The 17,357-nt window shown below is 35.4% G+C and overlaps 1 protein-coding gene across 3 annotated transcripts in view; it reads left to right on the top strand.

Annotated features, from left to right (window-relative positions):
- The window catches only part of LOC101892257 (tetratricopeptide repeat protein 21B), a 63,739-nt gene that overhangs the window by 13,845 nt on the left and 32,537 nt on the right, over window positions 1-17,357 (top strand). For all 3 annotated transcript variants that reach the window (XM_059126723.1, XM_059126722.1, XM_059126721.1), the window contains 2 exons: window positions 38-179; window positions 236-482. In XM_059126723.1, coding sequence (XP_058982706.1) covers window positions 38-179; window positions 236-482 — 389 coding nt within the window. The remainder of the gene's footprint in view (window positions 1-37; window positions 180-235; window positions 483-17,357) is intronic.

The following is a 17,357-nucleotide window of genomic DNA, read 5'->3' as shown; positions in this document are numbered from 1 at the left end:
TGTATAATAAACATATGTATATGCATAATTTTTTAAGGCCAAAACTAACTTGGCAAATATTCATCTTCACAACCGGAAGGATCGCGTAGCCTTTGCAAAATGTTTTAACCAACTAGTTGAGTCATGTCCAGAGCCTCAGAGCTATTTGATATTGGGAAAAGCATATATGTCAATACAAGGTAAATAATAAGGAAACATATTCTCAATAAATTTTAATATCGTTTATTTCCAAAAGAACCGGTTTTGGCTGTCAACGCCTACCAGAAGGCATACGAGATGAACCCACAGGATTCGAATTTAGCTAATAAATTGGGACGTGTTTATATAAAATCTCATCAATATACAAAGGCTATAGCATTTTACCAGCATGCCATTCAAATACACCCTAATATGAGTTTGGACTTAGCAGAACTTTTTCTAAAATTAAAACAATATAAGGATGCCTGCGACATATTAGAAGAACCGGAAAATTCAATTAAAATGTAAATATGAACTAAATGTTGACCATGTAAAAAAAAGGCACCACAGTAAGGTATTAACATTTTTAATTAGTTAAATTGAGAGTATTGTGCTCACAGTTTTTTTAGCGTTTTGCCGTTGCATAAGCTTTTTTGTGTGGATGATTTACAAAGGCGGAACGATGATAAACGGAAATTTTCACAGTTGAGTTACTGAGAGTTTTCAAAATTTTACTGAAAAATTTGCTCAGCAAAAATTATCCAGTAACATCAGCTGCATTGGGACCACGCAAAAATGTTTACAAATTTCAGACAATAATGTAAATATTTTTTTATTATTATTTTTGAGTTTATAAGCATTTAACATTGTATTATACTATTAAACAACTTACTTTCCATTTAAAAAAATTCAATTTTGCGTCCACTTTCTCAACTATTTAAAAGTTTAATGTTCACAACATGGAAAATATTACAATGGTGGAAATTTAATAAAGTAAACATTTTTAAAACGTTATAATACCCTCCACCATACATAGTATGGAGGGTATATTAAGGTCGTCATTCCGTTTGTAACTCATCGAAATAATAGTTTTTGACATAACAAAGTATATATATTCTTGATCAGCGTAAAATGCTAAGACGATTTAGCCCTGTCAGTCCGTCTGTTGTAATCACGCTAGAGTCAGAACGAATAAAGATGGGAAGCTAAATTTTTGCACAGATCAGTCTTTTGTCTGCAGTTCCAAAATGGGCTATATCGGTCCACGATATCCTAAAGCCCCCAAATAACGGTACCCCCGATATTCGATATTTTGATGATGTTAGCCACACTTTTCAATGGAATTGTCTTAAAACCCACACAAGTAGCTCCTTGTGAGTACTTCACCCCCTGAGAGAGAATTGTCTACACAGGTCCACGATATCGTATATCCCCCATATAACGGTACCCCCCGATAATCGGTATTTTTATGATTTTACCCACATGATTTGATTTGATGATTTGAAAATCCACACACACAGACAATACGATTGGAAAATGTGGCTCAAATCTTGAAGGACAGTATAGCAGTACAGAAACTATAACTGTATTCGTTTAAAATAGTGCAACTGTATGTGGTCAGTTTCATATTTTCCATGTTGCGGCCGCAACATCTTCCACCTCTTCCACTAGGATGTTTTGTGTCGTATGTATTATAACGGTTTATAATTTACAATAACTGCATAAAATATTTTCGAAAAAAAACGTGTGCTGGATTTTATTTTGGATACGTGATTTTTACTTAACTAAAAAAATCTATACGCTTTTTATACCCTCCACCATACTATGGAGGGTATATTAACTTCGTCATTCAGTTTGTAACTCCTCGAAATACTCAAGTCAGACCCAACAAAGTACATATATTCGTGATCAGCGTAAAATTTCTAAGTCGATTTAGCGATGTCGGTGTAATCACGTTATCTTTCGAAAGAATTGAGATAGAAGGCTAAAATTTTGCACACATGTTTATTTTGCCAATAGGCCAGTTCGTAAATGGAACGAATTAAAGTAGATTGATAAAATTTTACTGAAATGTATATTATACCCGCAGGACTCTTGGTATTGAAAATGGGCCATATAGGTCCACGTTTTCATATAGTCCCCATATAACGGTACTTCCGGATATTCGGTATTTTGACGATTTTAGCGAAGTTATTCCCCGGAATTGTTTCAACATTGGTATTTGAAATTCGAAATGGATACTACAGCCTGTGACAGAAAATTGTCTATGTAGGTCCACGTCTTCGTATAGCTCCGATATAAGGGTACCTCACAATATACGGTATTTTGATGATTTTACCTATATTATTCACCGTTTATTTCAAGTTTCGAATATGGTAATGGCTTATGACAAACAAAGCCTATGTAGATTTACGTCGTAGAGACCCCAATATAACGGCTATATTCGGTATTTTTAAGAATTTAACAGAATTTTTAACTTTTTTTTTTTTTGAAAATTCAAAGTTCGGCCGCACCGAACTTTTTAACTGGCTAATACTTGAAAAGTACAGCGAAAAGAAGATGATTTTTTAAAAACTTGAGCATGATCCAAGCGAAGCTTTTTTATAACCTACACCACATAGTGGTAAGGGTATTAAGTCATTGTGCATTTGTTTGTAACATGGAGAAGGAAGCGAGATAGATCTATAGTTAATGTTGTGCTTTTATGGTTTGAAATAAAAGCCAATGTTTGTTAATACTAAAGGTGTAAAGATTTATTGGATGATGAGCGTTCACAGCTACTAATTTAAAAAAAGAAGAAGTTACAATGTAGTGAGTCAGACTCGAGTGACAGACAGAACAAGACTGAGCAAGCTGAAATGGCGGTAGCACGGCGTCCTATTATATGAGCGTTGCCGTATAGGATGTTGCAACATGAGATGCCATATTATAAATGTGGGTTGCCACAACGTCTCCCTCCTTAAGATGAGAAGGTGATTTTGAAATAGGTTCGACTGGTTGTCTGCGACTTGTTATTCTTTGAGGTGTCCCGTTTGGTGAACCTGTTGAAGTTGCAAAATGTTCTTGATGGTTAGGCAAAGCGATTTCGAATTCTTCAAGTAGTACGTCCAATGGTAGTTTTTGTCGTTCTTGACTGCTTGACTCTACCGATTCTCTATGTCGAAGTTGATCAGTATGAGCTCGTACTAGAATTTTTCTGTCCCCAACGTCGATTAGAGTGTTGTAAATGACTTTACCTTTACGCTCGACTATTTCGCCTGTTGTCCAGTAACCTTTCTTTCCTTTGAAGTTTCTTGCATAGACCAATTCTCCGTTGCTAAACTCTCTGTTTTTGGTACCGTGTTTGGTATTGTACTGCTGTTCCATTTTGAGATTGACGTTATACTCAGGCGATTGTCGTTTCCTTAGAACGTCGAAGACCGTTCTCATTGTTCTTCCGATGAAAGATTCTGCTGGAGACTTACCTTCTGGTGAATTGGGATTTGGTGTGGATCTGTAGACTTCTAGGAAGGTTTGGAGAGATTCCGTAGGCGTTTCGTCTCCTTCGAGTTTTTTTAATGCACGTTTAAGTGTATCAACGAAACGCTCGGCTTGACCATTTGAACTTGGATGAAAACGAACAGTCCTTGTGTGTTTAATGACTTTATTGCTGCACCACTTCCCAAATTGTTCTGAACCAAACTGTGTTCCGTTGTCCGAGACTAATTGTTCAGGATTTCCGAAGAGTGCACAATATTCGTTTAACATTTTTAATGTTGCATATGTGGTTGTCATTGTAGTCTCGTAGATAACAGGATATTTTGAATACGAGTCGATGATAAGAAGATAATATTTACCTTTTTCTGGACCAGCATAGTCTATATGTATCCTTTCAAGAGGGTGTGAAGTTAATGGCCATGGGCAAAGATTTGTTTTTACTGGACTTTTTGCCGCATGTTGACGATTTTTGCAATTCCGAACAAAGTCTTCAATTTGTTTGTCGATGTTTGGCCAATAAACATAACTTCTGGCGATGGCTTTGCTGCGTTCTGCTGATAAGTGTCGTCTGTGAAGTTGTTGTAAGATTTGTCTCTGATATGATTTAGGAATTACTATACGATTATTGAAAAGAATGCAACCATCGAACGTTGAAAGATTTTCCTTGCGGTTGAAAAATTGAATTATTGATGGGTTAACATTTTTCTTGCTTTCTGGCCATTCTGTTTGAATGTATTTGAGGACCATTTGTAAATCCGTGTATTTTGTTGTTGCATCGACGATCATTTTAAATGATACTGGGAGAACTGACATAGTTTCATTTACCTCGTTACGTATGTCTTCTTCGAATGATATTGAAGCCACTATAAAGTCATCTGGGGGTTTTTCGTGATTGTTGACTAATCTTGATAATACATCAGCGTGACCAAAGTTCTTTGTGTTTGTGTATTTAATTTCGAAGTTGTAAGCCAGTAATATAAGGGCTCATCGTTGTAAACGATTTGCTGGAAATATGAAGTATTGCCTTCATAGTGTTGTCTGGAAACATATGATAGATAACCGCGCCGATTCCGTGAGATGATGCATCGGCTGCTACATGTATGGGCAAGTTTGGATTGTAATGCGTTAAAAGAAGATCTGATGTCAAGATGCTCTTAAAGTCGTTTAATGATTTTTGACACTGTGACGTCCACTCGAACTTGGCGTCCTTTTTTAGTAGATCGTCAAGAGGTTTACGTAGTGTTCTCATGTTGTTTACAAATTTCCCGTAATGATTAATAGAGCCTAATAACGATCTTACTTCCGAGACGTTTTCTGGTGTTTTAAGATTTTGAACGGCTGCTATTTTGATTGGGTCAGGTTTGATTCCATCTTTGCTTATTATGTGTCCTAGATATTTGATTTGTTTTTTGAAAGAATTGGCATTTTTCAAATTTCAGCTTGAATCCGTGATCTTGAATTCTTTGTAAAAGCTTGTTTAAATTGGATTTATGTTCCGGAATAGATGGACTTGATAACATGATGTCGTCTATATATGCTTTTGCTCCTTCTATGCCTGCGCATAGCTTATCCATGATCCTTTGAAATGCTCCCGGAGCTAATTTTATACCTGGGGTTAGACGGTTGAACTTATACAGACCTTTGTGTGTATTGATGGTGAGAAGCTCTTTACTTTCGTCATCAACTTCGGCTTGTAAATATGCGTCTGAGAGATCTAAGTGACTAAAGATTACACAGTTGTGGCAATCAGACATGATTTCTTCCGGTGTTGGTAATGGATACTGATTAGGTTCTACTATTGAGTTTAGTCCTGTTGAATAGTCTGCACATATTCGAATTTTTCCATTACGTTTGCTGACCACTATCGGCGCTGCGTACCTCGATGAATCTACCGGTGTGAATATTCCTGCGTTTTCTAATCTGAGGAGTTCTGTTTCAATTTCCATTCTTGCTGCGAAAGGAACTGGTCGTTTGGGAACGAATATTTCTTTTGTGTTTGTCAATAATTGTATGTTGACTTTTGTTTTGCACATACCTGGGGTACTGTTATCAAAAACTGATTGATAATTCGTTTTCAATTCTGCTATTTCATCAACGAAGGTTATTTGATGACACCATGAGGTTATTGGTTTCTGCCATAGATTGAATGATTGAATCCAATCGATTCCCATGATATTGAGTTTTTCTATATCTGTTATATAACATTTTAATGTTTTTGATGTTTTGTCGATTGTGACGTCACATTGAAATTCTGCTAGGAGCTTGATTGAGTTTGCGTCGCTAGCGTTGTCAAAAGTTTCGTAGGCATCAGGCTTACCTATAGCTTTCCATGTGTTGATAGATACAATGGATATGTCTGACGCAGTATCAATTTGAAGTTTTACAAGATTGTTGTTAATTAGGACAGTTGTGTATTTCCTTAAGTCGCGGAAATTAATGTTGTGTGTTTTGAAAACTGCCTTAGTTTTGAATGATTTCCTTGAATTGCTGTATTTCTTGAATTCGTTCTGGTTGTTTTCAGATGATGATTTGAAATTTTTACCAGTCTTAGCGATGTTGCAAAAGTTATTTTTATGACCCACTTGATTGCATGTTGTGCATTTATGTTTCTGGAAAGGACAAAATTTGAAGTGAAGGTCTCCGCAATACCAACAGGGTGAATTGGGTGTTTTGTGCTTCTTAAAGTCTTTTGCGTGCTTGCTTGTTGAGTGAACAGACGATTTTTGATTGATGTTCAATGAAAATGTTGTGCGATTTGAGATCTAGAATTCGTTGTGTTTCGTCTACTAGTTGATCTGGGTTCATTGTAGTGTTTTCATCATCCAGTACCTTTAGTAAGCGAAGTCTTATGTCGTTGTCTTTTGCTGACTTGAGTCCTAAATAAGAAATGAGACATTTGAATTAGTCGATTTTCAGTTCTTTCATGTTGAATAGTTCGCATTGTAGGTTTACTCTGCTTGCGTACTCTATGAAATCTTCGCTGTCGCCTTTTGCTAGCTGGAGACATTTGTATCTTTGTGAGACTTGTGTTTCTGTTTTACCAAACAGTTTCTTGAGTTCTTCAGGTTTTGCTGGTAATACGTATATTATACCCGCAGGACTCTTGGTATTGAAAATGGGCCATATAGGTCCACGTTTTCATATAGTCCCCATATAACGGTACTTCCGGATATTCGGTATTTTGACGATTTTAGCGAAGTTATTCCCCGGAATTGTTTCAACATTGGTATTTGAAATTCGAAATGGATACTACAGCCTGTGACAGAAAATTGTCTATGTAGGTCCACGTCTTCGTATAGCTCCGATATAACGGTACCTCCCAATATACGGTATTTTGATGATTTTACCTATATTATTCACCGTTTATTTCAAGTTTCGAATATGGTAATGGCTTATGACAAACAAAGCCTATGTAGGTTTACGTCGTAGAGACCCCAATATAACGGCTATATCCGGTATTTTTAAGAATTTAACAGAATTTTTAACGTTTTTTTTTTTTTTTTTTTTTTTGAAAATTCAAAGTTCGGCCGGACCGAACTTTTTAACTGGCTAATACTTACAGCGAAAAGAAGATGATTTTTTAAAAACTTGAGCATGATCCAAGCGATGCTTTTTTATAACCTACACCACATAGTGGTAAGGGTATTAAGTCATTGTGCATTTGTTTGTAACATGGAGAAGGAAGCGAGATCGATCTATAGTTACTGTTGTGCTTTTATGGTTTGAAATAAAAGCCAATGTTTGTTAATACTAAAGGTGTAAAGATTTATTGGATGATGAGCGTTCACAGCTACTAATTTAAAAAAAAGAAGAAGTTACAATGTAGTGAGTCAGACTCGAGTGACAGACAGAACAAGACTGAGCAAGCTGAAATGGCGGTAGCACGGCGTCCTATTATATGAGCATTGCCGTATAGGATGTTGCAACATGAGATGCCATATTATAAATGTGGGTTGCCACAACGTCTCCCTCCTTAAGATGAGAAGGTGATCTTGAAATAGGTTCGACTGGTTGTCTGCGACTTGTTATTCTTTGAGGTGTCCCGTTTGGTGAACCTGTTGAAGTTGCAAAATGTTCTTGATGGTTAGGCAAAGCGATTTCGAATTCTTCAAGTAGTACGTCCAATGGTAGTTTTTGTCGTTCTTGACTGCTTGACTCTACCGATTCTCTATGTCGAAGTTGATCAGTATGAGCTCGTACTAGAATTTTTCTGTCCCCAACGTCGATTAGAGTGTTGTAAATGACTTTCCCTTTACGCTCGACTATTTCGCCTGTTGTCCAGTAACCTTTCTTTCCTTTGAAGTTTCTTGCTTGCTAAACTCTCTGTTTTTGGTACCGTGTTTGGTATTGTACTGCTGTTCCATTTTGTGATTGACGTTATACTCAGGCGATTGTCGTTACCTTAGAACGTCGAAGACCGTTCTCATTTTTCTTCCGAAAAAGGTTCTGCTGGAGATTTACCTTCTGGTGAATTGGGATTTGGTGTGGATCTGTAGACTTCTAGGAAGGTTTGGAGAGATTCCGTAGGCGTTTCGTCTCCTTCGAGTTTTTTTAATGCACGTTTAAGTGTATCAACGAAACGCTCGGCTTGTCCATTTGAACTTGGATGGAAACGAACAGTCCTTGTGTGTTTAATGACTTTTTTGCTGCACCACTTCCCAAATTGTTCTGAACAAAACTGTGTTCCGTTGTCCGAGACTAATTGTTCAGGATTTCCGAAGAGTGCACAATATTCGTTTAACATTTTTAATGTTGCATATGTGGTTGTCGTTGTAGTCTCGTAGATAACAGGATATTTTGAATACGAGTCGATGATAAGAAGATAATATTTACCTTTTTCTGGACCAGCATAGTCTATATGTATCCTTTCAAGAGGGTGTGAAGTTAATGGCCATGGGCAAAGATTTGTTTTTACTGGACTTTTTGCCGCATGTTGACAATTTTTGCAATTCCGAACAAAGTCTTCAATTTGTTTGTCGATGTTTGGCCAATAAACATAACTTCTGGCGATGGCTTTGCTGCGTTCTGCTGATAAGTGTCGTCTGTGAAGTTGTTGTAAGATTTGTCTCTGATATGATTTAGGAATTACTATACGATTATTGAAAAGAATGCAACCATCGAACGTTGAAAGATTTTCCTTGCGGTTGAAAAATTGAATTATTGATGGGTTAACATTTTTCTTGCTTTCTGGCCATTCTGTTTGAATGTATTTGAGGACCATTTGTAAATCCGTGTATTTTGTTGTTGCATCGACGATCATTTTAAATGATACTGGGAGAACTGACATAGTTTCATTTACCTCGTTACGTATGTCTTCTTCGAATGATATTGAAGCCACTATAAAGTCATCTGGGGGTTTTTCGTGATTGTTGACTAATCTTGATAATACATCAGCGTGACCAAAGTTCTTTGTGTTTGTGTATTTAATTACGAAGTTGTAAGCCAGTAATATAAGGGCTCATCGTTGTAAACGATTTGCTGGAAATATGATGTATTGCCTTCATAGTGTTGTCTGGAAACATATGATAGATAACCGCGCCGATTCCGTGAGATGATGCATCGGCTGCTACATGTATGGGCAAGTTTGGATTGTAATGCGTTAAAAGAAGATCTGATGTCAAGATGCTCTTAAAGTCGTTTAATGATTTTTGACACTGTGACGTCCACTCGAACTTGGCGTCCTTTTTTAGTAGATCGTCAAGAGGTTTACGTAGTGTTCTCATGTTGTTTACAAATTTCCCGTAATGATTAATAGAGCCTAATAACGATCTTACTTCCGAGACGTTTTCTGGCGTTTTAAGATTTTGAACGGCTGCTATTTTGATTGGGTCAGGTTTGATTCCATCTTTGCTTATTATGTGTCCTAGATATTTGATTTGTTTTTTGAAAGAATTGGCATTTTTCAAATTTCAGCTTGAATCCGTGATCTTGAATTCTTTGTAAAAGCTTGTTTAAATTGGATTTATGTTCCGGAATAGATGGACTTGATAACATGATGTCGTCTATATATGCTTTTGCTCATTCTATGCCTACGCATAGCTTATCCATGATCCTTTGAAATGCTCCCGGAGCTAATTTTATACCTGGGGTTAGACGGTTGAACTTATACAGACCTTTGTGTTTATTGATGGTGAGAAGCTCTTTACTTTCGTCATCAACTTCGACTTGTAAATATGCGTCTGAGAGATCTAAGTGACTAAAGATTACACAGTTGTGGCAATCAGACATGATTTCTTCCGGTGTTGGTAATGGATACTGATTAGGTTCTACTATTGAGTTTAGTCCTGTTGAATAGTCTGCACATATTCGAATTTTTCCATTACGTTTGCTGACCATTATCGGCGCTGTGTACCTCGATGAATCTACCGGTGTGAATATTCCTGCGTTTTCTAATCTGAGGAGTTCTGTTTCAATTTCCATTCTTGCTGCGAAAGGAACTGGTCGTTTGGGAACGAATATTTATTTTGTGTTTGTCAATAATTGTATGTTGACTTTTGTTTTGCACATACCTGGGGTACTGTTATCAAAAACTGATTGATAATTCGTTTTCAATTCTGCTATTTCATCAACGAAGGTTATTTGATGACACCATGAGGTTATTGGTTTCTGCCATAGATTGAATGATTGAATCCAATCGATTCCCATGATATTGAGTTTTTCTATATCTGTTATATAACATTTTAATGTTTTTGATGTTTTGTCGATTGTGACGTCACATTGAAATTCTGCTAGGAGCTTGATTGAGTTTGCGTCGCTAGCGTTGTCAAAAGTTTCGTAGGCTTCAGGCTTACCTATAGCTTTCCATGTGTTGATAGATACAATGGATATGTCTGACGCAGTATCAATTTGAAGTTTTACAAGATTGTTGTTAATTAGGACAGTTGTGTATTTCCTTAAGTCGCGGAAATTAATGTTGTGTGTTTTGAAAACTGCCTTAGTTTTGAATGATTTCCTTGAATTGCTGTATTTCTTGAATTCGTTCTGGTTGTTTTCAGATGATGATTTGAAATTCTTACCAGTCTTAGCGATGTTGCAAAAGTTATTTTTATGACCCACTTGATTGCATGTTGTGCATTTATGTTTCTGGAAAGGACAAAATTTGAAGTGAAGGTCTCCGCAATACCAACAGGGTGAATTGGGTGTTTTGTGCTTCTTAAAGTCTTTTGCGTGCTTGCTTGTTGAGTGAACAGACGATTTTTGATTGATGTTCAATGAAAATGTTGTCCGATTTGAGATCTAGAATTCGTTGTGTTTCGTCTACTAGTTGATCTGGGTTCATTGTAGTGTTTTCATCATCCAGTACCTTTAGTAAGCGAAGTCTTATGTCGTTGTCTTTTGCTGACTTGAGTCCTAAATGAGAAATGAGACATTTGAATTAGTCGATTTTCAGTTCTCTCATTTTGAATAGTTCGCATTGTAGGTTTACTCTGCTTGCGTACTCTATGAAATCTTCGCTGTCGCCTTTTGCTAGCTGGAGACATTTGTATCTTTGTGAGACTTGTGTTTTTGTTTTACCAAACAGTTTCTTGAGTTCTTCAGGTTTTGCTGGTAATACGTAGTTGGCAAACCTTTCTTGTACTTGGTTCGACATTTTTCTCCATAACAAGGCCACTTAGTCATGTTCTTCAATTGAGCTTGCTTCTTTTCCGAAAACATGCACAAACCTGTTGTACCACGCTTGAAATATCAGACCGCTCTCTGGCTCGTACACGAATGCTGTCATTGACTGTGCTAGTGATTCCATTAGTGCTGCTTTGGATGAATTTGATGTTTGTGGTGAGTGTGGTGAATTTGGTGCTCCTTGTGCTTGAAGAAGATCAGCCATATGCTTTAGCAGTTGCGTTTGTTGCGACATAGCTTTTTGTTGCTCTGTTAACAATTGTAGAATTATGTCTTGAGACATTATTGCGGATTGTTGTGTGTGCAATTATTGATCAATTTCCACTATCCTCGTAGCCACTTTTGTTGTGCTTTTATGGTTTGAAATAAAAGCCAATGTTTGTTAATACTAAAGGTGTAAAGATTTATTGGATGATGAGCGTTCACAGCTACTAATTTAAAAAGAAAGAAGAAGTTACATTGTAGTGAGTCAGACTCGAGTGACAGACAGAACAAGACTGAGCAAGCTGAAATGGCGGTAGCACGGCGTCCTATTATATGAGCGTTGCCGTATAGGATGTTGCAACATGAGATGCCATATTGTTAATTTGGGTTGCCCCAACAGATATTCATAGAATCACTTTCTGAGTCGATTTTCGCATGTCAGTCCGTCCGTCCATGTATTATTGTGAACAAAATGCAGGTCGCATTGAATTGAAATTGGTGATAATCGGATCAGGTTTAGATATGGCTCACATATATCTTCAACCGATTTCGGGTTAATTGTACACCAAATGGCTAATCTAAGTCCAAATTGCCTGTATTTTCGTAGATCCGACCGAAATAATTCTAAAATTCAGATTAGGATACAGCTCCCATATATATCTTTATCCGATATCAGCTTTATTGTGCACCAAATGGTTAATATGAGTCCAAATGGACTGAATTTTGGCATTAACGACTGAATTCATCCTATAAACTAGTACTTCAAATTTGGTGTAAATCGGATCAGATATAGCTATAGCTCTCTTATATATGTTTTATCCAATTTGGGGTTTAAAGTCATTCACAAGCGTAATATGCATTCCGCAACAATAATCTTTGTTACCAGATATCGTACACAGCTCTGAAATAAGTGTTACAAATTTTGTCTCCCATGTATATCCTCAATCGATTTCGGGTTAATTATGCACCAAATAGCCAATACCAGTCCAAATGACCTGAATTTTGGCATATCCAACCGAATTCAGTCTAGATTTGATGAAAATCTCTTCAGATATAGCTATAGCTTCCATATATACGATTCGTCCGATTTGGTGTTTAAGTCTCTCAAATTCGTAATATGCATTCGACAACAATGATATTTGGTACCAGATAACTTATAGAGCTCGGAAATACATCAGCCAAATTTTATGAAGATCGTTTCAGATTTGGATATAGGTTCTAAATATATATATATATATATCTTCAATCGATTTCGGGTTAATTGTGCACAAAATGACCAATATTTTTCAAAAAGTTCTAAATTTTGGTACATCCCATATATATGTTTCATCCGATTTTGTGTTTAACTCCCTCACATTCGTAACATGCACTCGACAAAAATGATATTTTGTACCAGGTACTTCTGCCAAATTTTATCGAGAACGGCTAAGATTTGAATTAGATCCCATATATATCCTTAATTCGATTTCCGGATTATAGTGAAAATATTGGCTAATATCAGACCAAATAGAGTGAATTTCGGGACGTACGTTTCCATTTTGTGCAAGTCGGTTCCGATATATATATTTTTAATATAATCCTTCTCCAAGTGATATCATGCACTCTATAACAAACTATATTTGCTCTAAAGCCAAATTTTGACGAGTAGTATGATCTACTTGAAATAAATTCTTTTGTTAAGGAAGCTCTACTAAATATGCACAGTGCACTATGGGTAAAAAGCATGATTTTTTGGCATAAAGTCATTTTTTTTTTGGTTTCATATTTTGAAATTTAACTGATTTCCTAAATGTAGATACCCACATTAGAAAAAAAAATGTTTAATATCAATACGGGTGGCAACCCTTTTTTGCTGGCGAGCTTTTAAAGTCAGCTGTTTGAAAGTCACTTTGATTTGGTACAACTGGCGGTAAAGATCAGCTAAGTTCAAGTGCTTCTGATTTGACAAAATTGAAAAAAATAAAATGTGTAATTATGGAAAACGTTAGTGCAGGTATGTACAATTAAGACGAGGTGCCCTTTTTGTCATAATTGTCTGTTGTTGTAATACTGTGAATTGTTTCGTTTATGTATAGCTTTATATAAAATCTATAAATTGTAGTTGTGTTCCGTGGAGTGTAACTTGTGAATGGCAAAGCATTGCAAAAAGGTATAAATGCCAAGTTATTAACAAAAGTGTGTTAATTAATGAGTAACTAGCCTTTTTTGTTCTATTTTGTGCCAACACGTGTTTTGCAGATAAACATGTGTTTGTCCATGCAGCGCTTATTGAAATTTGGAGAAGCAACAATCGCTCAGAAGATGCACTTGTGAAATATGTGTTACAGAATATCAATAATATCAGTTTAAATGAAGACCAAATGCGTTTGATATCAAAACAAGTGAAAGATTTTGTTAATTATATAAAAAAGCATTTGCCAAAGTGCATCCGTAAACTAGAGCGATTTAAAACTAAACATTCAAAATGGCTTAGCAAAAGTATAATTATTGTAATGAATGAGCAGTATGTTTCTCCAAATCATCATAGCCGATCGGCCAGATCGGCTATATAGCAGCTACATGAAATAGTGCCCCAAATCATATGAAAATTCGTAGGTCATCTTGGGAGAATAAAAAATGTATACCAAACAAATTTCACTTCAACAGCTTCATAAATAAAAAAGTTGGGTCAAATAGGCCAAATCGGCTATATAGCAGCTATATGAAATAGTGCCCCAAATTATATGAAAATTCGTAAGTCATCTTTGGGGTATAAAAAATTAATACAAACCAAATTTCACTTCAATAGCTTCGCAAACAAAAAAGTTGGGTCAAATCGGCCAGATCGGCTATATAGCAGCTATATGAAATAGTGCCCCAAATCATATGAAAATTCGTAAGTCATCTTTGGGGTATAAAAAATTAATACAAACCAAATTTCACTTCAATAGCTTCATAAACAAAAAAGTTGGGTCAAATCGGCCAGATCGGCTATATAGCAGCTATATGAAATAGTGCCCCAAATCATATGAAAAGTGGTAGGTCATCTTGGAAGCATAAAAAATGCATATAAACCAAATTTCAATTCAATAGCTTTGAAATTAGAGTTTATGCCAAAATAAACGTAAAAAAACCCATAGTGCAGTGGTGAATGGTATCATATAGTCGGCCCCGCCCGACTTTTGACTTTTCCTTACTGCTTTCAATTTTGGTCAGTGAAAATTCACGCTTTCCTACATCTTCATTGCCAAATAGAATTTCGCAAAACGCATAAGCATTAAAATGTATTGATTCGCTGTATTTTAAAATCGGATGCGCATAAAATACCGAATATCGGGAGGCACCGTTATCAAAACGTGGACTGATACTACTTTCATAATAATATACCACCGACCTGATTTCACAAACTTAAGAACTCATTTCTTAGGAAGAGATCACTCTCAAATGTAGGAAACGTCAAGAGAATTTCCAATGTAGGCTTATTTTTTTAACATAAATCAATGAAATCCTTTTTTCACACAACATGTCAGTAGAGCGCACAACAGGCCAAACTTCGGGCTTATGTGTATGTCCGCTATGACTTGTAGCAATTTATTTTGCCGCTCTTTTCAAGCTAACCTAGCCATACACGAATTTTTGAGAAAATATAGAAGCATTTTTTGATTTATTGATATATTTTGACTCAATTTACATGTTTTTGTATGTATATATTAGTCACTATCTGAGTTAACTACTTATTTACATTATTTAATAATTAATTACAATAAAAGATTTTGCGCGAGTGGGATAAAGAATGCAGGAGAACTTTTACGCACAATAACCAAAATTAATAACGCAAAAATCTTTGAAATCTACATATTTTCTTAAAATATATTTTGTTCCGTTTTTTAATGACAAATTCAAATTTAAAAATAAAATTTCTTACATATATTGTACTAGTCCCAGTATTTGGCATCTTATTATATATTATTGAATTCAAATTCCTTTAATTTAAAACATTGTATCAGTGCATCTGCTAATAAATATTGACAGCCACAGCCAGCACATGATCAGCCATACAATGTTTAAAATTAAAGTAATTTGAATTCAATAATATATAATAAGATGCTAAATACTGGGGCTATTACAATATACATATATAAGAATTTTTATTTTTAAATTTGAATTTTTCAAATTTTGTTTGCAATTCTGAAAATTTTCGGTGCTATCGCTAATTTGGCGTTAGCATTTTAAACCCTGCTTTGTATACTTTTTGACAAAACGATATTGGAATATGTAAATATGTAATGGGACTACTTAAAATATCATTTTAAAAATCAACATTCGGTCGTAGTTGTTTATTGGTAGCGCTTATATTTATAATGTAGGGTTCATACTATAATGTAAAGACTTATAGACTGTTTACAGAACTTTTGTTCAAGGCAGACAAGCAAATTTCAACTAGACAATCTAGTTATACCCTACACCACATAGTGGTAAGGGTATTATGTCTTTGTACATTTGTATGTAACATGGAGAAGAAAACGAGATAAACCCATAGTTCCTTTTGGTGATCAGCATAGAATCACATTTTTAGTAGATTTATGCATGTCCGTCCGTCTGTCTGTCCGTCCGTCCATGTATTTTTGTAAACAAAATGCAGGTCGCATTTATTATTCGATTGAGATGAAATTTTCTAAATAACAATTTGGAAATGGTCAATATCAGTAGAAATGGTTTGAATTTTGCTACATCTGACGGAATTCAGCCTACAAACAGGTGCTTTCAAATTTGAAAATCGGTTCAGATATAGCTATAGCTCCCATATATATGTTTCATCCGATTTGGTGTTTAAGACTCTCACATTCGTAATATGCACTCCACGAGACTGATATGTTGCATCAGATATCAGATACAGCCTAGCAATTCATGATTATATTTGCTATTGCTAATATCAGTCCAAATAGTGTGAATTTTGGCACTTCAGACCGAATTTAGTATATAAATAAGTATTTTAAATTTGGTGCACGATACAATAATATTTGGTACCAGATATCAGATGCAGCCAAGAAATAGCTGTTTTCAATTTTATGAAGATCGGCTCTGATTTGGATATAGCCTCCATATATATATCATTTTTCGAGTTCATGTTTATTGTGCACCAAATAGCTAATATTAGCCCAAATGGAGTGAATTTTCGAAATTCAACCGAGTTTAGCATAGAAGGAAGAATTTCAAATTGGCTCCCATATATATGTTTCATCCGATTTGGTTTTTAAATCTCCAACTTTTGGAATATGCTCTCTACCATAACGATATTTTGTACCAGGTATGACATAGAGTTCAGAATTTGCAATATAAACCTTTCTTTTACGAGAGTTCTACTAAATATGCATAGTGGTGTAGGGTGTAGGCCCGCCCGACTTTTGAGCTTTCCTTTGATTTCATTTACTTTTTTCGTCCGTACGAAAACCAAAAATTCTAATTGCCTGCCATTTGACTTGCAAATGGTAGAAAAATATGTTTGTTGAACAAGCTATTAGACTGTTTTTGTAAAGCATTACTTTCAATCGAATCACTCAAACGTTTTAAATTTAATTTTTATAAAGACTTTAAAAGCTTTCATCCACTTCCGAGAATCAGTATTTCCATAAACATTATTTTGTGAATATTTTTTTGGCTCATCATCAATTGTGCTGCTTGTGGCAAACCCAATGAATTCCAAAATCACAATCAATCAAGTATTTATTCCAGTTAATGTTCTTTTTTTGAGTCCAAGACTCTTTTGTTTTAACCCAAAATTGTGCAGTTTATTGTCTGTAAACCTGGAAATTATGCATTTATGTTGCACCATCTTTTTTTAAACAGTTTACACATAAACAAACTGTGTATATGTGTTGACAGAATGGGTCACCTTCTGTAATTGTGCCATGATTTTACACATGTTACAATGAAACCATTCGAGTTTATTTTTTTATTTGCCTAGCTTAACATGTCAATTATTTTTTGCAAATGTGTGCTTTTCAGCCGTATGAAAATTCTTGAGAAAATATTCAAAATCAATTGCAGTTAAAATGCGTATTATTACGTACATATGTATGAACAAAAATTACACTTTTTGTACCGAAATAAATATTTAG

The sequence above is a fragment of the Musca domestica genome, unplaced genomic scaffold, assembly GCF_030504385.1.
Source record: "Musca domestica strain aabys unplaced genomic scaffold, Musca_domestica.polishedcontigs.V.1.1 4, whole genome shotgun sequence".
Classification (NCBI taxonomy): domain Eukaryota; kingdom Metazoa; phylum Arthropoda; class Insecta; order Diptera; family Muscidae; genus Musca; species Musca domestica.
This window is presented reverse-complemented; position numbering and strand designations above follow the sequence as displayed.